This window comes from Astatotilapia calliptera, chromosome 23, assembly GCF_900246225.1.
Source record: "Astatotilapia calliptera chromosome 23, fAstCal1.2, whole genome shotgun sequence".
Taxonomy (NCBI): Eukaryota; Metazoa; Chordata; class Actinopteri; order Cichliformes; family Cichlidae; genus Astatotilapia; species Astatotilapia calliptera.
This window is the reverse complement of record NC_039323.1, coordinates 26,823,433-26,845,465: the sequence shown is the minus strand read 5'-3', so window position 1 is coordinate 26,845,465 and position 22,033 is coordinate 26,823,433. Positions and strand designations below refer to the sequence as shown.

The 22,033-nt window shown below is 40.7% G+C and overlaps 2 protein-coding genes across 4 annotated transcripts; both read left to right on the top strand.

The window, feature by feature from the left end:
• The first annotated feature begins 522 nt into the window (after positions 1-522).
• Positions 523-7,283, top strand: LOC113016873 (four and a half LIM domains protein 2-like). The gene is made up of 6 exons (XM_026160035.1): positions 523-586; positions 2,547-2,726; positions 2,837-3,011; positions 3,409-3,578; positions 4,999-5,185; positions 6,698-7,283. The coding sequence occupies exons 2-6, from the start codon at positions 2,571-2,573 to the stop codon at positions 6,847-6,849; spliced, it is 840 nt and encodes a 279-aa protein (XP_026015820.1). The 5' UTR covers positions 523-586; positions 2,547-2,570; the 3' UTR covers positions 6,850-7,283.
• A 1,172-nt stretch (positions 7,284-8,455) lies between these two features.
• Positions 8,456-21,333, top strand: c23h7orf57 (chromosome 23 C7orf57 homolog). Of its 3 annotated transcripts, none has more exons than XM_026159814.1 (8): positions 8,456-8,577; positions 9,229-9,276; positions 9,385-9,558; positions 13,301-13,388; positions 13,614-13,743; positions 14,401-14,465; positions 15,934-16,034; positions 18,837-21,333. In XM_026159814.1, the coding sequence occupies exons 2-8, from the start codon at positions 9,234-9,236 to the stop codon at positions 18,893-18,895; spliced, it is 660 nt and encodes a 219-aa protein (XP_026015599.1). In that variant the 5' UTR covers positions 8,456-8,577; positions 9,229-9,233; the 3' UTR covers positions 18,896-21,333. The 3 variants fall into 3 exon arrangements, with proteins under 3 accessions (XP_026015599.1, XP_026015597.1, XP_026015598.1); XM_026159812.1 differs by lacking the exon at positions 8,456-8,577 and adding an exon at positions 8,604-8,720; XM_026159813.1 differs by lacking the exon at positions 8,456-8,577 and adding an exon at positions 9,116-9,139.
• Positions 21,334-22,033: the final 700 nt, after the last annotated feature.

Below are 22,033 nucleotides of genomic sequence, written 5' to 3'. Positions count from 1 at the left end.
TGGAGAGATTATATCTCTCGGTTGGCCTGGGAACGCCTTGGTGTTCCCCCGGATAAGCTGGAGGAGGTGGCTGGGGAGAGGGAGGTCTGGGCTTCTCTGCTTAGGCTGCTGCCCCCGCGACCCGGCCCCTGATAAAGCGGATGAAGATGGATGGATGGATGGTCATTAAAATGGAAAATCCTCTGGGCAAAATGTGCATGAAACCTGCAGATAAACCACTAAAGACCAGCACAGACGTTATTATCTTATTATCTCACATTTGGAGTCACACTCACAAGTTTTATAACGGGTAGGAAAAACAAGTGTTATTTATAAATGGGCAAACGTTAAACTAAAGCTCATCACAGATCCTTTTTTATTTGATAGAGTTTGTTTTGAGCTTCTCACAGCAGGATTTTCTGGGATTTGCAGCTTTTTGGTTCGACTTTATACCCGTCTGAATTTAACCTGCCCACTCTGGTCAGACCACTGCTTCCGCCTCCACGCCCCAGTGTGGGTCACATCATGCCTGGGCTGTATAAAGGAGATGGACCACAGCGCTCAGTAGACACCTCGGGTCCTCGACTGCTACCAAGCTGCCTTTCTGGTAAGATTTTATGTTGAGTTGCTTTACTAACTAATTGAATCATTCATTAAATCTGCATCATTTTTTGTATAGTAATAGTTGGTGTATTTGTAAATTCCCCATGATTAGCTGAATATTATCCAACTTTCTCTGGAGGTTTAGCGGATTAATTGTTGAGCAACTTTTTAGGGGGAGTGAGGGAAAAGTGAACACAGACTTTTTTCAGTAAATTCTAAAAAGTTTGTCTGGTATTTGGCCAGTACACCATGACATAATGACATTTAAATAAAGTCAATTAAAGAGATGTATTGGGCACAAAAAGACTTACTGAGGAATGGTTATGAAAGTACAGTAAGAGGAACAAAGGTAGAAATGGGATTTATAGCAAAGTACTGATGTCAGCTCACTCAGCACTGAAAGGACTGAGGATTAACAAAGGATTAGAGGTTGTTTATGTGGGGCTATTAAGTATACAGTGGTTGTTTTGTTTGCTTAGATGGTAGAGAAAAAGTATAGATGGCAGACAGGATGTATAAGTCACAGAAGCACATATATATAATGAGAAATATATATATAATGAGATATATATATATATATATATATATATAATGAGAAAAGCCAGAATAAAAAAGGCACAAAGGCTACAGAGGAATATGGTGGGTGCTGATTTTGAAATATATTTGGGGAAAATAGTGGATTTAGATGGGTGTCGACACCAAACAGCATCCCAACATTATTGCCTATGTCAAGAGTCCACTTACTTAGCAGAGGCTGCTTTGGGTTTCTGAGGAATTTTAGAGGTGTTCACATGATTTTGGATGAAGAGGACAGTAGAGAAGAAATTCTGCATATTTCCTATTTGTCAAACTATTACTTGACTAAAACAGGCTGGAGCACAGGACAAAAAATAACAGATTTGGAAATAAAATGCACATTAAAAGGGTTATGTTGATGATAAGGTTCTGTGAAAACTTTCAAATTAAAAAGGAAACATTAACTGCTGAACCTAACTATTCAAAGTATCAGTTAACTTAACTAGCATCTGAAAACAACTTCATAAATATTGCCAATAGACTAGCTGTTGTATTTACACCGATACTGTACAAATCCTTCAAATAGCATGCTATTTTACATTCTTACTTCATAATAAAATATTTTTTGGAATTAGAAACACAAGAATGATAGTATACAGACAGTAAAATAACAGGTTTGTGCAGGCAAATGTAGCTGTTATTTCTTACAGTGTTGTTTTCTTAAATAATTTCTACAAAGACACCCCAAGGTACCATCCAAAAGCCTTCTTCCTGATCACAAAGCAGCTTTAGAACTTTTCTTTCAAATTCAAGTCAATAATAATCTTTTTAACTGACCTTTATGGTAATTAAGAAGAGATCTGAGCCTATGGGTGTAATTAAATATGCAGTTTCTTCAAAACCAGCACGACTGAAAATCCTCCAGTCGTATAAACAAGCAGGATCTCTTCCAAAAGCTGATTTCTGGATGTTGCATAAGACTTTCAATAGGGACTTTCTTTAAATCCACCCCTTCTTAAAGCAAGAATTTAACTGTAAATCATTCTTCAATAGCTCTTTATCTTTTACTCCTCCTCCATCAATACTCTCACTGATTTTCCATCATGTGTTTTTTGTTTTTAACCTACTTTTAATATTAGTTTTAGACTCTATTGAAGAGTTGAGTTTATACTTCATTTCAGCCCCATTTTCAGAGCTATTGGTGACATTCCTTTAGCTAATTTGCTGAGTGTAGTGCTTTATTAACTTCACAGGAATTCCAGTTAGGTTACACGTGCTCATAAAGGCATGATGATCATTAATATGTTTATGTGCCACGTGGTCCTGAGATAGTACTGTGACTCTTTTGTAGAAAAGTCTCTAATTGTACAAAATGTGATTACATTTGAGCCAGCGATTGCTCCTGTGTGTGGCTGCAGTTATGCAACGTTTATAGCACTCTCTTACAGAGCATAGGACTCAGAAGAGTCGCAATGGGCGAGCGTTATGATTGCACAGAGTGTCAGGAGTCCCTGTACGGCCATAAGTACATCCTGAAGGAGGAAAAGCCCTACTGCATCAAGTGCTATGAGACACTATTCTCCAACACTTGTGAAGTGTGCCAGAAGCTCATCAGCTGCACAAGCAAGGTGAAATACTCACATTTTAACTGCTACATTTTTCTTACAGTGATTCTTGTTTTTGCCATTGTTTAAATATTTCCACGAACTACAGAACCTGAGAGTGTTTGTCTCTGCAGGATCTGTCGTACAAGGATCGCCACTGGCACAGCGACTGCTTCCTCTGCAACAAGTGCAGCCGGTCTCTGGTCGATCGGCCCTTTGCCACCAAAAATGAAACGCTCATGTGCATCGAGTGCTACAGCAACGAGTACTCTGCCAAGTGCCACGCGTGTCTGAAGAACATCATGCCAGGTTAGGAAACTCTAAGGTTACTGTAGCACACACAGATTCTAGGTCTGACCAACAATTTCAGCTGTCAAAATGGCAGCCAACAAAATTCTAATATACAATTTATTCGTCAAATTGTTGATATCAATAGGAAACAATCTCCACTACAATAATGATATAAACATGGAGGGATAAAATAGTCCAGTGTCCCACTTCCAAAAGTGTTGTAGCGTTTGCAGTGTGGGCTATGAGTAGACTAGAGTATGACCTTCGCCACTGAGTTTTTATAGCCACAGCCGCTTTAGCAAGTTGGAGATTTCCCAAATGACAACACAGCGATACATCAGCACCAGATGGATTAAACTAATAAATGACATTTGTTAGTCACTCTCTCTCCTTCTCCATCTTGTGCACCCACCAGGCTCTAAAAAGATGGAGCATAAGGGCAACAGTTGGCATGAGAGTTGCTTCACCTGCAACCGTTGCCAGCAGCCCATTGGCACCAGGAGCTTTGTCCAGAAGGATGCCAACAACTACTGTCTGCCCTGCTATGAGAAGCAGTTTGCTCTGCAGTGCGTCCACTGCAAGAAGGTAAAGTGACACGCTGTGGCTAATAATCATCGCTGTGTTTGTTAAGCTGCAGATTCAACTGGTCTGACATGTAAAAAGAAAGGTCTTACACAGGCTCTGTATACTTGGCCTGATAAATGGTCCAAATCAATGTAAATGCTGCCATAATGAAAATACATGCAATGAAGGCGGGTAAAGATTCACATCCATGGTACGTAACAGTTCTGGGCAGGAAACAGATGGTCACACAGGCAGGGATCGGAGGCGTCTTTTTGTGCTAAAAGCTGAGAGAGCAGTCATCTGCCTCCCCTGTGACTAAGTCAGCAACAAATGCACAAAAATGACAAGAATGTGAAGTTAGACTGGTTTACAAAGGCAAAGAGCGGTAAATGAAATAACAGGATTTTTTATTTTACAAACAACATTACCAAAACAGACAGGAACAATACTAAAAAACAAGATGATCAGTTCCTCTCAGTCAACATCACATGACATGGTGGTAGCTTGATAATTCACATCCACAAGTACAGCAAGTACAGGAAACAAAATACCTCAATTTCTAGTGTCACTTCCAAGGATAAAGCAAAGCAAACTATGCAAGGCTTAAATGTTTAAGACGTGCTTAGCTTTGGGTGCAATACTGGGTGATGTTTGCACCTTTATTTGGGCGTAATACCACTTTCAGCATGCATCTTTCTGCAAAATACTTTTATGTACAGTATTGTTTGCACACTAATATTTAATCATACTTAATCACAGTGAGAAAATCTGAATGAAATTTATGTGCATACTAAAATTTGGTCACTTTAGCCCATTGCTAGGAGGTTGCCAGGCAACCTAATGATGGCATAAAATATGCATTATTCAAGTTGTGTAAATAAATCGTTGTTTGTTTGGGGGTTTTTAAATAGTAAAATCAAAAATGACAGTGTTATTTATCAAGCTTTATGGATGTATCAGTGTTAAAAACAGGTCTTTTAAACCCATTTCTTGGTAGTTGCTAGGCAACATGACATTATATGAGCTATAGATAAGAGCCTTCAGGGGCTTAAGATGTACCTGTGTGACAAGTTTGGCAGCTCAAGTGAGAAAAGTATTTAACTCAGTGGGAGTTACAGAGCTGTAGTCGAAGGCATGGAATCCTGGTCTTGTTCTTTTAAACGATTTCTCACCTTATTCAAAATTTTTGCTCTAGCTTATGCTTGACAGCTGGATTATCAGTGTGTTTCTGCTCTGACACGGTATTAAAAACATTTGAAAAGGTATTTTTAGACCTTAAGATTCAATATATGTCCGACGCAGATGGTATAAAACATGTAGCTACGGTTACATAACCTGGTTGTTTGTGAAAGCATGTTTTGAAGCCTGGGACTGGGTCTTTTCACAACCACAGTTATCCCCCTGCTGGTCATTTAAACATTTGTAAAATGCTCTTTTTCAGCCCATCACCACTGGAGGTGTGAACTACCACGACCAGCCTTGGCATAAGGAGTGCTTTGTTTGCATCGGGTGCAAGCAGCAGCTGGCCGGCCAGAGGTTTACCTCTCGAGATGATTTTGCCTACTGCCTTGATTGCTTTTGCAACCTGTTTGCTAAGAAATGTGCTTACTGCACCACCCCAATCAGCGGTAAAGGTCATGCTACACTCATATCAGAAGTACTGCCCTTCATGTTACACATCCAGCATATAACCAGGGAGTTACCGACACTTTGCACCTTTAAATTTTTCATTTTATTGCTTTACGCGTTTAATTTTTATGACCCACAGTGTTCAGGATAAACTATTAAGGTGCTTAATTTAGCTGTGGTATCAGTTTGACGACTGTACAAAGGGGATTCTTGTCCAAACGAGCTTGGCATGTTGAGTCGAGGCTCATTGGAAAATGAATTACTGGAAATATGATGGAATTATGATTTTAAGTCCACACTTTAATAATTTTTCCTGTTAAATTATACTAAACTACTGGCAGCTTCATCTGGCAGCATGACATCCACATTCCAGTGGAGCTGCTGTTTGCGTGAGCATTGAAGGTATTTGCTGATAAATGAACAATAGTAGACTGTAAAAATACCCTCTATTTTTGTTGAAGTTCAGGTTTGTTCTCCAGAAACTGAATTCTCCCTTAAATAAGTGTGACTCTGGGTAAACATAAAATCAGTTTAAAATAATATACAAGGGAACACTTGCACAGAATGCCACGGTGGCACGGTGGTTAGCACTGTTGCCGCACAGCAAGAAGGTCCTGAGTTCAATTCCACCATCAGGCCGGGGGTCTTTCTGTGTGGAGTTTGCATGTTCTCCCTGTGTTTGCGTGGGTTCTCTCCGGGTACTCTGGCTTCCTCCCACTGTCCAAAGACATGCAGCTTGTGGGGATAGGTTAATTGGATAATCCAAATTGCCATTAGGAGTGAATGTGAGTGTGAATGGTTGTCTGTCCCTATGTGTTAGTCCTGTGACAGACTGGCGACCTGTCCAGGGTGTACCCCGCCTTTTGCCCTATGACAGCTGGGATAGGCTCCAGCGCCCCCCACGACCAGAGACTGTAATCCGCGACCCTGAAAAGGATAAGCGAATGGATGGATGGATGGGAACGCTTGAAATGATGGACTCTTTTGTAGTTTCTTTGTAACATATGAACTCAGGACTGAGTAAATTAGTACACCTTACTGGTCCCAGGTTCCCCTTTCGAACTACATTTAAGCTTTAGCCGGTTCGTCTTTTAATGTATGATTAGCCATTTGCATTACCTAATAAAATGTTCAGGGAGTTTATCATGCAATGTCAAAATTCTACTAAACAAATAATTGTCTACTTGTCTTCAAAGACTGAATAACAAGTTTAAATGGTTTTGGCCGTGGCTTTCATCACTTTTTATTTTGGGCCAACGGGCAACCATAAGTGCGACTTAAAGAAGCACTTTAAATATCACACCCAGAAGCAAGGCAAATCTAATACTGCAAAGTTTTGATCATGGGAGCATACTTAAAAGCAACTTAATCTTAACTGCTTTTAGGTGACGATCACAGTATAAACCACCCCTCCTCAGCATCCTGCGTGGATCCACTCACCATCAATTACGGAGTTATTTCATTACCCAGATCATGAGACTCCCCTTTACTGACTCTTCTCTCCATCTCAGGTCTTGGGGGGAGCAAATACATCTCTTTCGAGCAGCGCCAGTGGCACAACGATTGCTTCAATTGCAAACGGTGCTGCGTGTCTCTGGTTGGTCGGGGTTTCCTGACGTGCAAAGACGACATCCTGTGCCCCGACTGCGGCAAGGACATCTGAGCGAAATCCACCAGAAGACAACCCGAGCCGGATTGGCTGCCTGTCGGCATGCACAGCAGCATTCACCTAACTTTGCATGATTTGAATCATTTATCAGTGTCTTAAACATTAACATGTTTTTTTATGCATGCACTGAAGATACTGCGTCTTATGTGAATGACCTGCAGCCTTTACTCCCCATCAGGATTTCTGCATTTTGCTCAGAAAACATCCATACGTGGAACAAGAACATGTTTTACTTTCAAGTCAAGAATGCTGTAACCCAAATATACTATGTGACAGCACATGTAAGAGCATGTGAGGCTGTTCTTAACTGATATCACTATGATGTAATTGTTACTACTAATGTTGTTTGTTCTAATTAAATCATTGCTATGTAATCTAATTTCAATCTGTTAGGCACAATAAAGAGCTTTAAAGGATGCTAAACTGGATTAAGGCTTTGACATGCTGGCCCACTAGCTATGCTGAGTCAAAAATCCAGAAGGACAGTATACATTTACACAGTTATGACACAAAGTTTGCATGACAAAGTTAGCCAAAAAAAAGACCCAATTTACAAAAATTCGTTTTACGCTTTTATATGTTTAGTATTAAAACATTCATTAATTTGTGCAGAAATTAATCATATTGGGTTTAGCCTAAACTATCAGGAAAGAGGGGAAAGGGATCCTGCAACAATATCCTCATATCTTGTTAAACAAAGGAAATATGCAGTCAAGACAGAGGTATGAGAACACACTGATATGTAATAAAAATGCTTTCGATTATAACAGCAACACTTAAAAACCAGAAGCTTATAATGGCAACCAAACAGCTGATTGTATTATCCTGTAACATGAATATTTAGTTTTTTTCTTGTTTTTTTTTTTAATGAAAGAACTGTGCAGACTCCCAAAAGGTTGATTCTGTTCATCTGGACGTAGCGTTTTCAGTGGGACAAAGGTTTCCTCACTCATCCAAGTGACTTCTTCAGTCTCAGCTTACTGCAGGTTTCCCCAACCTTATAAACAGTACATTTGCACAATAACTGAAACTAGTCCACTGAATAAGTGGGCTCAGTCAGCTTTCGGGATTTACTTACCTGGATGATTGAGCATGCATCAAGACAAAACTGTGCAGACTGTTAGATGCAAGAATCAGACAAGCGAGCAGAAGGTCTGAATGATCAATCAGTCTTCATCTGTATTATAGACACAACTAGTGTCAATACGGACAATGTAATTAGCATGGTAGCACCCATACATACAATCAAACCTTTAAAGTGCTATATAAATAAATTATGGTATGGTTAAGAAAAAAAAAAGCTCAAGTCCAACCTCATTACGATTACCTGATCACAGGTGAGTAAATATTGTTGTGTACTATACATAAATTGTTTTATAATAAACAATAAGGGACACTGGAACATAAAACTGAGTTCATTAACCAACTAGCCTGTTTTAACAGTCGTTCGTTTGAAACCGAAATTAGTCGTAGCCCAGTTAAGATTAGCAGTTCATGCTCCGAGCACAATCACGAGAAGAGGTCTCACTCTGTCCCATTCTCACTCCTGCTCTGTGCCATTATCTCTAAATCCACTGTGAGTGTCACAGAGAAAATCACAGAGTTTTTCTCCGTCAGACACACACGATCTTCCTCCTTGTGCACCGGAAGTGGGCAGCAGGTGCCGCAGGAAGTGTCTGTGTCCAGCCCTGCTTCTAGAAGAAGAGGAACGAGAAGCTAACGGTATTTAACAGCAACACCCTGCTTCACAATTACGAGAAATCAAAAACCACATATGACATATGTCTTGTTTTCGTTGCTGTTGTGTTGTTAAAGAACACCGCTGTAGCGCAAAATATTTGAACACAGGAGAGCTGCTGCGGCAAGTAGGGAGGCGGCTAACCACATTAGCACGGCTTTGTTAAATTATAGCGTGGAAAACACTAGAAAAAAAAGATGCCTCAGCTGTGTTTGCCCAAGCTGTGTGACCGTATGCACATGCAGGATAGTATTTGTGAAGTAAAACTCTTAATTTTACACGGCTTTAGTTTTTAAAGAATGAGAAATGTGCAATTATTAGCTTTTATTGGTGGTAGCTTCTGAAAATAAACGCAAAATACTGCTTTTTCTTAATGGTCTCGTCAGTGTCATTACTGTGGCGCACAGTACCGCCGCTGTGCTTTACAGAAGGCTCCAAATACCCTAGAAAAATTACAAATATAAGCAGGTGTTTCCAGTGTTCTTTGGCTTTTTTTTTTTTTTTTATAAAATCAACACACATGCTGTCAACTAAGCAATAAATTAGGTGTGAGAAATGCCAGGTTGTTTTAAAGAAACTCTTTGCACATTATAAAACGGGCCTGTTTCTCATCAGACCTGCCTTTTTGTCTTCAGATAAAATGAGTGCTGCTGTACCCAACCATAGAAGGACCAAGCCTGGTGGTAAGATCCAAACTCTATAACCTGTAATACATGTTGAAACTAAAGGCTAAAAAATTAATTACATATTTATCAGCAAGGACACAGCGTTGTAATTTTCATTTATTGCAGGCATAAAGCCCGGGGCGGCGAACAGCGGTGTGACGGGACCGACCTCCCAGATCCCTGGGCTGTGCCAGACCGCCACTGAAAGCGCTCCAGCGGAGAGGATCAGTGGGCGGCGAGTTGGGATATTTGAGACGGACTCGGACTATGTCAAGCTTGCGAAGCAGGGGGGACACAAAGGTAAAATTAGACAGTTGTTGTCTGTTCATATAGATGCCTTGAAATGCATCTATATGAAGATTGCCAGTGTAAAAAAAAAAAGATTTTATGCTCTAATTTTATAAAGAGTTTCAGAGTTTTCCTGGCTCAGAGTAGAAGACTAAAAAGAAGTCTATAATTTTTGTCCATTTACCAAACAGTAACATATTTTGAGCGGAGACTAAACTATATAAAGTACTTGTATAAGTACTAGAGCTATATATAGCAAATATTAGAGAAGTCTGTTGTGTGTGTCTGAAAGAGTCTGATTTATTCCATTTTTAAATCATCAAATATGTCTCTCGGTCAGCTTCTAGTATGCTTATGCAGTTCAGGGTCATGGGGAGGCTGAAGAGGTGGGGTACACCCTAGACAGATCATGTCTGTCTCAGGGCCAGCACTTTGACACAGGCAACCATATAGAGAACCAGTTGAGGTGGTTTGGAGATCATCTCATTTTAGGCACTTCCTAGGTGAGGTATACAGGACATGTTCTACCAAGAGGAGACCTTGGAACAGACCCAGGACATGTTGGAGAGATTCGGTCACTTGGCTGGCTTGGGAGCCCCTCAGTGTTTCTCAAGACGAGTTTTACAGGTGGCTGGGTTGAGGTTGTGCATCTCTGTTTAAACTGCAGCCCCTGTGACCTGGACCCATATAAAGTGGATGCTTGGATGGATATTGAGTAATATTAAAATTTTATAATAAAGTTTAGTATCTGAATGTCAACTAGGGCTGCCACAAACGATTATTTTGATAGTCGACTAATCAAATCCATTGGACATAAAACGTACAGCTTATTGCACCAGCAGCATCTGCTCTTATATAACTATCATTAGCTTACAGCTTTAAGTGTTTAAGGTGCTAACTAAAAAGACAAGATGATAGTTTATTAAATTTTAATGAAATCTGCAGATTGTTTCGGTGGAGTTTAATAAACTCCTTGCTATCTAAAATATAACAGGACACCGGAGTAAATTCTCCAGCATCTCACACTTCTGATGATCAGCTGTCTGCTTGACGTTTATTCAGCTGTGTAAAAACTATAACTTTGACCTCAGCCAAACTGATTTACTCAGGAACAAATAAAATACTAAAAAAAAGCCAAACACTAACATTTTTAAGTTATCTAAGTGACTCATATATCATGTTTAACCTGAGTAGCGAAAGACTGCGGTGGGTTTGTAAACGATTTGCCGGGAGTCCGGTGTTCTCACGGCTCTAGTGAGCCTTGCCCTCGGCTAGCTATCGAGCTAGTGGGTAACAGACGTCTCCGAAAACGTCGGAGCGCTTTTGAAAATATGTGGTGTCTTGATAAACTGAGCAGATATTTGAGGTTTACACAGCTACATTCTCGCCTGAAAATATGTTAAACATTTATTTTGTGACCCAGAAAGAATAATAAGAGTAATATTAAAACTAACTAGCTGCCGCCATTGTTGGAAACTGAGCAGGGCTGCGCTATGAATTCTGGGACACAGCTGCTTCTTCTTCTTCGGAGTTTAAGGGTAGCTGGCATCCTTGTACATGCAGTGCTGCCATCTTCTGTTTCAGTCCGTTATTACACTCTTAAATCCTACTACTCATTCCTGCGTCTTTTGGGATCTTACAAAGCTTCAAACGACGGGTCGACTATTAAATTAGTCGTCGACGATTTTAATAGTCGACGTAATCGTGACTAGTCGACTAATCGTGGCAGCCCTAATGTCAACAAAAGAAAATGAAACATAAAAACACAAAAATCAGAAGGCCTTAAAATGGCTCACAGCTGTGCAAGAAAGGAGTTTTTGTTTAGCACAATCCAACGTAGGAGATTCCTTCTACGGTCTGTACCAGCATTTGGATGAGGAAACTCATTCACCTGGCTTCACGTACTCTAATATAGGCAGTCAATAAAGGTGGTTATAAGGTTGATAAGTGAAGCCAGGGTTTATTTATCATACAAAACATGGATAGGGTACTCAGCAGCAGAGCCACAGATTTTACAGTGGCGATAAAAAGATGAAGAGGTTAACCACATGATCCAGGCTGAAAGCAGCACAGCTGCTGCAGACACATCAGCTGTGAGTGTGTGTGTGTGTGTGTGTGAGGTTTTAAAGGTGCTGCATGAATGCATGTGAGCTTTAAGTTCAGTGAAGCGTTACTGGGCTATATTAATAAAGTTTAGCTTATTTGAAGGAGGAAAGCTGGCAAAAATGCTGACTGTAAGAGTTTACAGACCTCTCAGTACCACAGCTCTATCTTTAAAGAGCGGGTGAATCAGATGGATTACAGTTACATATTATATTAAATTAATCGTTAGATTTTCTTTGAGCGACTGTCCTGGTAATGTTCAGTCGTAGTCTGTGTGCAAATTTGTTAAAAGGTCAGCAAGTAAATAAAATAGGTGTCGTGTTTTAGGATTCTGTATTCACACGTGTAGAACAATAAAATTGATCAAGAATTGCAGCAAACAGGGAGGAAAATCAATAATAAAGAGCCTGTATTTATTACTGTTGCTCTTCAGGGAAAATAATAAAGGCTTCAGATGTTCTTAAAACAACTTAACACTCTGTTACTGACAACACAACACAGGTCTGAGGGCTTTTCCAAGGATGATGATTCTGTTTTCCAGAGAAGTGGTTAGTTGATAGGCAGCAATTTCAAACCTGATAATGTCTAAGCTTAAACATAACCTGGTCAGGATGCCCTGAAGTTACCTGGATGAGCCCTCTGCGGTTGCTGCTCTCAGCGTGGAGGCTTTGAAGCCACACTACTCGCCCCATTTTTGTGACTAAAAATGCCTAACGGGTGACACACATGGCTTTGAAATGCAAACCTCAAACAACAGGCTTAAAAGTCCACAACATGAAAAGAAGGAGAGAAAGAAAAGCTTCTGCGTTTTAGGAAAACACAACAGTCTCTTTTTGTTTATAGAAACTGCAACTTTGCAGGCTTCATTTCTCTTGGGAGAAGCAGAGCTCCTGCACAGAAAGTTTCATAGGAGTATTTCATGCTAGTCTGCACGTGTGGGCTCATTTGATAAGAAATGTGATATTGTGGTTATTCAGATTTTAATTAAAAACAAATATTTTTAATTTACTCGCTATATCCACATATATTACTCATGTATCTTTTAAATTAAGTTTAAGGAAATGTATTTTAAAGTGTATGCGTGATGTCTAGGGTATAGAATAATCAGAGCCCTGTAGAAGTTGTAGTGCTTGTTTTTGTGCACATACATGCATTAGAGGTTTGATTCCAGATACCAGAGTCCATTGGAAAAAGTTCCAATTAAAGATTTTGATGCGTTAAGTTCAAGTGCACTGCTTGCTTAACATAATCTGCTCTCTTTATTAAAGCTTTTAGTGACTTGGCACTCACTCTGCCTCCTGGGCACTCTACAGCTTCTCTCCATCTTGTGCTGTAACTGAAAAGTTCAGGGTCGCGATCCACCCTTTGTTGTAGATGGTTAAGGACTGTCAAATCACTGCTGTAACAGCAATGCAGGAGAATAATGTGGCAAACAGCAGAAGAGAAGATAAACATTACGAATTCACAATTAGGCTGCCTAAAAAAAACAGTTCCAGCCTCAGCTTGGACTGGAGTAATTGTTTAGCTGCTTGGCTGAATAGGCTGTGAGTTAAATGCCACATTGTGCTCTTAAAGGTGAGACACAATGCATCATTACTGCTGCCAGTGCTTTGGTTTCATTGTGGGGGGGGGGGGTTTCTTTTTGCTGCAGGGCTGTTGAGCCACGATGTGGACGATGACGACATGCCGAAGAAAACCTACAATCCATCCAACTGGTTTGGAGGAGATGAGTCAAAGAGGTGAGAGACGAGCTGCGATGAGGACGCGTCACTAACTGAAAAGCTTCAGTTATAGCGATTGTTTAATAAAAGAGAAATCTGATGACCATTTGCGCTCATTGGTCACCCTGAGCGCGGGCCTCGGCATTAGCAAGCCATGAAGTCTGCATCCTAACAGTTGGCAGGCTGTCAGAAGTGTCCAGCAGTAATTTCACATGGCATGTCATCGTGGTTTTGTGCTTACAGCGGAAGCAAGGAAACGTCTCCCGATGGCCAGATGAAGGGAGGCAGGCAGCCTCTTGCCCCGCCGTTTGGCACTGATAACAGTACATCCTGGGAAAGAGAGACTGATAGATTTACCCAGGGTAAAGAGAAGGTGAATGGACTCCAAAAATGCATCACCCCCTCCCACTTCCACTGACGCCATACCAGTGCCTTCCATATTTAATTTATTTATAAGTTTTTCCCATCACCTTTCCTTGTGTTTTCACCTGGTTTCGCTCCATTGATGCATTTTCAGCTTATTTGAAGTTTATTTGGGTCTAATTTGCTGCCGGTGCTTTGGGGTGATAATTTATTGGAATTTTGTTGTTTGTTTTTTTTTAATCAAATCTCTGGGTAAGTACAAGCGATGCTTTGAATATGTTACACTGTACAATATCTGAAGAAGTAACGTTCCTGAGCTGTGACAGAGATAGTTTTCAGATATTGAGAAGTGCATCAAATAAAATGTGCAGAGAAAGTGCAAAAAAATTTTAAACTGCTATTTATTATATATTTATGCTTTTTAAGTATTTTGGGTTTGAGCAGTTTTACTTTGTTGTCAGTTTCTTGGATCATTTTTCATGGCATAACTATTTTCTTCACTTTTCTTCCTTCATTTCATCCTTTTTCTGTTTCCCAGATTTACCCCATGCTATATTAGTAGCCCACTTAAAGTAATGATGTATTTGTTGAATAATTCTGCTGTTACATGCAAGTCCTTTATGTCTTGAAGTGATACAGAGATAACCACAGCTTTCTCAACCTGCAGATGTCTCCTGATGCTCCAGGCTCTGAGATGGAGGGTCTGACAATAACCAACAAATACAAAAGAAGGTAATAACTCTCTGGTTGTTTGGTTCCTGTACATATATATACACTCAACAAAAATATAAACGCAACACCTTTGTTACTGCTCCCATTCCCCATGGGATGGACGTAGAGACCTAAAATTCATTCCAGATACACAATATAACCATCCCTCCCAAACAGTGGTCACAAATCAGTCCAAATGTGTGGTAGTGGGCACATCTGCTATATTGAGATAATCCATCCCACCTCACAGGTGTGCCACATCAGGATGCTGATCTGACATCATGAGTAGTGCACAGGTGTACCTCAGACTGCCCACAACAAAAGGCCACCCTGGAATGTGCAGTTTTTTGCGCTATTGGGGGTCTGGGGACCCAGAACCGGTCAGTATCTGGTGTGACCACCATTTGCCTCATGCAGTGCAACACATCGTCGCATGGAGTCTATCAGATTGTCAATTGTGGCCTGTGGAATGTTGGTCCACTCCACTTCAATGGCTGTGCGAGGTTGTTGGATATTCGTGGGAACTGGTACACGCTGTCGTATACGCCGGTCAAGCACATCCCGAACATGCTCAATGGGTGACATGTCCGGTGAGTATGCTGGCCATGCAAGAACTGGGACATTCTCAGCTGCCATCTGCCCTGAACAATGTGAACCATGATTCATCCGTGAAGCGCACACCTCTCCAACGTGCCAGACGCCATCGAATGTGAGCATTTGCCCACACAAGTCTGTTACGGCGACGAGCTGGAGTCAGGTCAAGACCCCGATGAGGACGACGGGCATGCAGTTGAGCGTCCCTGAGACGGTTTCTGACAGTTTGTGCAGAAATTGTTTGGTTGTGCAAACCAATTGTTCCAGCAGCTGTCTGGGTGGCTGGTCTCAGACGATCTTGGAGGTGAACCTGCTGGATGTGGAGGTCCTGGGCTGGTGTGGTTACACGAGGTCTGCGGTTGTGAGGCCGGTTGGATGTGCTGCCATATTCTCTGAAACGCCTGTGGAGACGGCTTATGGTTGAGAAATGAACATTCAATGCACGGGCGACAGATCTGGTTGACATTCCTGCTGTCAGCATGCCAATTGCACGCTCCCTCATTGCTGTGGCATCTGTGGCATTTTGCTGTGAGACAAAACTGCACATTCCAGGGTGGCCTTTTGTTGTGGGCAGTCTGAGGTACACCTGTGCACTACTCATGATGTCAGATCAGCATCCTGCTGTGGCACACCTGTGAGGTGGGATGGATTATCTCAATATGGCAGATGTGCCCACTACCACACATTTGGACTGATTTGTGACCACTGTTTGGGAGGGATGGTTATATTGTGTATCTGGAATGAATTTTAGGTCTCTACGTCCATCCCATGGGGAATGGGAGCAGTAACAAAGGTGTTGCGTTTATATTTTTGTTGAGTGTATATATATATATATATATATATATATATATATATAAGCGTAAAGTAAAACTGCTGCGTTCTGCCTCCTCTTCAGGTCTTATGATAAGAAGACTACACCCGTCAGCATGTCCAAGCTGCTGAGTCACGGCTACGTGGAGGGGCAGAAGAAGTCACTCAATGACGACGATGCCTCAAGTATGATGTCAAACAGCCGGAGGGTGTTAGCCAGTGATGTGTGAATCCTGCAGTAAATTCAATACATAGTATTGATCATGTTTACAGATTTAATACAGAGTAAGATAAGAAATGTTTAATTTTCCCAAAAGTTGCCAATTAAATAGAAAATACAAAGAGTTGAAGACCTCAGGAAATAAGTAATGAAGGCAGGTATTGTGGTATAGGTTGGTAAAAATTTTCTGCATCTGTTCTTCTATCAGCGGAGCTAATGGAGATGCTAGACAATGTATACAGCTACAGGTCCAGCAAGTGGTCTTTGCATCCACAGCCACAGTCTGCATCAGCTGATGGATGTGTCCAAACAGTATGGTGGTTCAAACAGCAGCACCAATGATGAATTTTCACAGCGAGTATCAAAAATGAGTAAAGAGTGCGTGCACCTAGGGCATCATGTAGGTCTTTAGACTGACTTCACCAAATATGATGCCAAATATTCATGAATATTCCAAATGTTCATGAAAGTAAAATACCTTTAAATTGCTGTCGAGCTACTGTTATGGCTTCAAGAGGCTTTTTTTTTTTAAATTACATTTTGTGATGCTACAGTAGTGAAAAAAACTACACCCTCTTTCAATTTCAACGTTTGACATATGTGGATAATTAAAGAATTTAATCTGGTCTTAATTATTTTAATACCGCAGAGGAACAACAACACATGAGGCATTGTAATTATTTACTTAATGCCAAAATGCAGAAGCTGTGTGTGGTTATAAACTAGATGAAAGAAAAAGAAATCAAACATAGACTTGGCTCAGGGTTACAGGAAAATGAAATCATTTTAAAATTGTTTGCAACCAACATGGAAAAAAAGGGAACAAAGTTGCTTCTAGAAATCTGTATTTCTTACTGACGCTCACCGGGGAAAGGCAAAGACTTTAGACACTATTAAAAAAAGATTAGATCTTCCTGCTGTCTGCGCATTGAGCAAGCTTCCAGCATTGGTGATGTACTTTCAGAGAATTGATTGGTCAGTAGGTGATCTCTTATTTTAAACTGGATGTGCTTTGGAGCATGTTAGGCCTGTGGCAGAAGTCATTATAAAAATGAAAACTCGAGGTTAACCCGACAAGTTAACAAATCCTGCACACAGTCCTGATCTCAATCCAACAGAACACCTTCGGGATGAATTAGAGTGGAGACCACGAGCCAGGCCGTCTAATCCAACATCAGTGTCTGCTCAAAATTTGCATAAACGCACTCCTAAACCTTGTGGAAAGCCTTCCCAGAAGATCTAAGGAGCTGGGAAAGAAAAGCAACTGGATTTCTTTCAGTTTCTTGAAGACATTTCATCTCTCATTCGAGAAGCTTCTTTAACCGAAGAAGCTTGCTTTTCTTTCCAAGCTCCTTAGATTACAATGACTAGCACTAAGAGCCTACACAGACACCTTCCCAGAAGAGCTGAGGCTGTTATAGCTGCAGAGGCTGGGCCAACATCATAACAAACCCTATGGATTAAGAATGGGATGGCATTCAAATTCCCTTGAGCGATACTTTTTTCCAATACAGTGTACATTTATTTGGATAAACTGTCCGATTGAAGTAGTTGATGTAACACTAATACTAATAAGCTGTAGGGGTGGGTTTTTATAATCGATTCATCGATTAAAATCGATTCTGGCTTGGATAACGTAAAATCGATTCATTAAAATCCTAAATCGATTTTTTAATATAAATTTATTTTGTCCAAAATGCCAGAATCTCTGGTGACATCTCACAAAATTTCAAGAACCACCAAACAGTAAATGAGAGCAGGTACAGGGATTCTGCACATAGACTTAAACACACAGCGGATCAGAATCAGTTAGATGTCGCCTTTCTCACAGTCGGGGCTGAAAGCCGACAGCTCGCTGATCCGGGTCCGCGCTTTGTGTTCACGCCCTTTATGCGCTGATTCTAAAGCTGTTAGTTTGATCTCTCTCCAAACAATATTGACCGAACCAGCAGCAAAAGAAGATCCAAACGCTTCACATAAACATCGTCATGAATTCTTTTACTGTTTTGCTTCGATTGCGATGCGCAGCTCTCTCTCTCTCCCTCTCCCCCCCCCCCCCCTCTCTCGAACAGTTTCGCTTTCTTCATTATTCGCTTGCTTGTTATGCACAAGTCTACTGTTGCTTACAGCGCTGTCGGCTGCTGTTTTTTTCCCTTTTACATGCTTCCGAAAAGAAAACCTCATTTCTGCTGTTCAATACTGAACAAATTGAAACTTTTTAAAATTATTCAAAATGCAAAATGCTTAGCCGTGTCTCTAATAAAACCGCTGTAACGTCAGAGGTAATGTTCATTAATTAATGGTTTTCTTTCGTTTTCGATGTACTGCAGAATATTTTTATAAAATCCCAGGCCAGGAAAACCTTCATGTTTTTCTGTGTTTTATCTTCAGCTACTTTGACCCAAAGGCCTCTGCTGTGATGCTCACACCTTTGATAAAGTCTTGCGAGTGTCAGCTTCCTTTTTATAGATACAAAAATATGTAAATGTTCTGATCTGAATTATATTTCTGACTGTCAAAATTTCCCAGATTTAAATCGAATCGAATCGAATTAAATCGAATCGTGGATCGAATCGATTCGGGACCTTGTGAATCGGAATTGAATCGATTCTAGAAATCAGTGACGATACCCAGCCCTAATAAGCTGGTTGTAACAGTAGATTACAGTGGTATTAACGCGTATGTCATTGGTGGGAGAGAGCGTTTACAGTTTGGCCTGATAGGCCTCAGAGACGTTTCCTCTTCTTCATGTTTCTTTTGTCTTTCAGGTGTGACCTCAGAACAGACGAGCACTGTCGCGACGGAGGACGTGGACGATCTGGAGTAGTGAGCGCAGGTCTTGGTCCGGAGGGGGGGAGGGGGCGTCTTAACACTGATTCATGGTGTCACAAACCCACGAAGGCGCTGCTCTGCCCCTCTTGGAATCACTCGCATTTACTGTACATCCACTGACTGTTATGTTTTTGTACTCATGTTTATGCAAAGGTACTGTCCTCTCTCCCTATTTATTTGTTTTAATTTGTAAAAAGAAGTCAGGCGGGTTTTATGTTTGAGTAGAACTGTCGGTGCTCACGGTGTCTTTTATTTGTTTTGTCGTTCCTCGATTTGAAAGACGAGTCGTGTGCAGGGCTGGAAACTAACAGGCTGGTCGTTTCCGCCTCATTTGCCGTTAGTTCCCCTCCCTGGTTGTATGAAGATCGAGTTAGTGAAGTAACCAAGTGTTTGTGCTTATAAATTGTGGTTCCAGTGACGTGACATATTTATTCTTTTTGACCAAATGCTCCTGCTGTCTGAAGGGATGCTACAGGTTTGTGTGTTTGCTGATGCGGGGGCAAATACGCTCATTCGCTGAGACAGCAGCCTTGCGGCTGTGACCACGTGCTAAAACGAATGCTGATGGCCACAGCCGCCACAGTTTGTTTGGACCAAAAGTGATTTTTTTTTTTTCTTTCAGCTTGCCGCTTTGCAAAAGGTTGCCTTTTCTCGCAAACCCCTTCGCCCCACAACGCTGTCGTTGTTGAGGCTAGAAAATCCAGAAACATGCACTCATAAAGACTCATTTTTCCTCAGTAACAAGGCTCAACAGAGCAGAATATAACAAAGAACCAAATGTTGGAGTCCATTCCAGATATGTCAGCAGTTTCCCAATCAAAGATCTAAATTTACTCTATTCTCCAGGTTAAAGCCCCTCTCTGCTAAATCAGTGCATTTTCCTCCAGCTTAAAAAACCCAAATCCCACACAACAGATAAAACATCCTGGACAACTTTGGGGATAACGACTTCCTTCTGCAGGCCGACAAGCTGAAAGTCAATTCCAGTGTAATTCCCAGTGACGATTAAGGCAGGAGAGGATTTTTTTTTTTTCCCCCTTCGTCTTTTTTTAAGTGAGTTCTGAACGTGCCAACCAAGCAGTTTTTTCCCTGCTCATGCAGTGTTTAGACTTCGTAGACATCAGTAGGAAGAAGTTAGTGTTAGTGCACAGCCCAGTCATGCTGAGCCCTCCACCCCATGACGCGATGGAGAGTTTATTCTGATCAGATGAGAGGAACGATTACTGCTGCAGCATTAAAGGCAAGGAAAACTTTTGTTCATGTAACATTTAAGATATGCATCATATAAGTATAAAATGTTATAATAAAATAGCCTAGAAATGTACTTTTCGGTTTGAAATGCATTGATGCCAATAGACTAAATGGCACATAGCCATGTTTAGTTTAAAAGTCTGTGTGTATATATATATGTGTGTGTGAGTGCATGTGTACCTTCTTCCTCCCACTTAATATGCTGACATCAGTCGAGAGGCAGTGTTGAATCTTTAGATTTTAACTTACCAATGCATTGTATTCAAGGAGATAATGTCCCTGTGTTTGATGTAATTCCCCAAATTAAATGCAGGAGACTTTCAGGACCTGAAATGCTCAGTTTAGGAGCAGACTGATGCTATAAAAGTTGAAAAGCTCCCATCTCCTCCTCTTGTTGCAACATTAGTTTGACTGTCAGGATGCCCAGGGAAAAAAAGTAATGGATTTCTGTGTTTGATGGACATTTCAGCTTTGAGTCATTTAATAGTTTTAACTTTTGAGGCGTAACCGTGACAGCAGAAATCCTAATCCTTCAGGGACATTCGTTTGGGGGTGGGGGTGTTGCTCTTAAAATGAAAAGGATAGCGGTGACGTGTCTCTCCTAATACATCCAACAAATTCATCACCTGCGTGTCAGAAATGCTGCAGCAGTAACGGACTCTTGTTTGGAAAGAATTTAAAACCCTTACAAGGGATGTTTCATGTTCAACACGGCTGTCTGGTTTTAATATATTTAATCAGTGATGCATAATTTATCTCTGTGTGGTGTTTCCAACATGTTTTACCGGCACAGTGTTTTACTTTGCAGTACAAGGAACGTCGAATGTATCATCTTTTGAAACGGTTTGCTTTGAAGAGCGGGTTTATTTTTAACAAGCTGTTAAATATTCAGGTATTCACAGTTATTAAAAAAAGCAGTGTTTTGTCATGTGTCTTCCTCGGCTCCGTGTGAGCCGGTGGCGTTATCGGTTTACAAACCAGTAGTGGGAAACCTTTTAGTGGCTTAACTTTGCAGCTTCCTTCCTAAAGTCTTGTCACTCGTCTTGCTTTCTATCTGCAAGTTTACTTAAGGTGCACCAGAGGAGACGGAAGAAGGCAGCTGTTAAACAGAGACCATGCTTACGTTTAAGACCGCACACAGACTCTTTAATTGTCATTTAAATAAATGGGCATGTGCATGTACCTGTGTTCTGCTTTTTCTTTTCTTTCTGAGCGTGAGAATCTACTAACGAAGCTCCTCCTTTTCTTTCTACACCAAATGTGGATGCTTTCTCACACACACAACTATTTAAAGATGAGTGAAGGTGTGTTCATGTTTAAGCTTTAAAACAAAATGAAATTTGTAGTAGCTTTAAAAAAAAACAACAACTTTAAAACAATATTTTCTTTATTTTTAGTCTCTTCAAAACTCTCCAGGTCACCTTACATTAGTGTAATTTAGAAGCATATACATAATTAAATAAAATAAAAGCACAAAATCTTAGTCTGATAAGATTATAGCATACATAGCATATGCGTTTAAACAGATATACAACCACAAAATCTCCTAATCAATTGTAAATTTGCTCCACTACAGTTGTAACATGATGTCTGAAAGTTAAAACATTTCAGCTAGAAAAGCAAAACCTGCTACCAGCAAACCGGAAATGAAGAGCAAGCTTACCAGGGCTGTGTGACAGGAGAAGTCTGGAAAAAGTGTTAGAAGTCACAGGAGTTCATGGTAAGTTTCAAAATATGTTAACTTGATTGCAGCTATCAGTTGTATGCCCCATCCTGCTAGCTGTTAGGGACAAGTACTGGTGGGTTTCCACTGCCACTGTAGTCAGCTAACACGGGGCAAAATGTCATCAAAATATGTGTATTAAAATACTCGGATTAAAAA

Excerpts from the sequence above, each read along its gene's own strand:
- LOC113016873 (XM_026160035.1), top strand. The coding sequence starts at position 2,571 with ATGGGCGAGCGTTATGATTGCACAGAGTGTCAGGAGTCCCTGTACGGC. Across the intron at positions 2,727-2,836 it reads TCATCAGCTGCACAAGCAAG|GATCTGTCGTACAAGGATCG; the intron begins GTGAAATACTCA and ends TTGTCTCTGCAG. Across the intron at positions 3,012-3,408 it reads TCTGAAGAACATCATGCCAG|GCTCTAAAAAGATGGAGCAT; the intron begins GTTAGGAAACTC and ends TGCACCCACCAG.
- c23h7orf57 (XM_026159814.1), top strand. The coding sequence starts at position 9,234 with ATGAGTGCTGCTGTACCCAACCATAGAAGGACCAAGCCTGGTG. Across the intron at positions 9,559-13,300 it reads GAAGCAGGGGGGACACAAAG|GGCTGTTGAGCCACGATGTG; the intron begins GTAAAATTAGAC and ends TTTTTGCTGCAG. Across the intron at positions 13,389-13,613 it reads GGAGGAGATGAGTCAAAGAG|CGGAAGCAAGGAAACGTCTC; the intron begins GTGAGAGACGAG and ends TTGTGCTTACAG.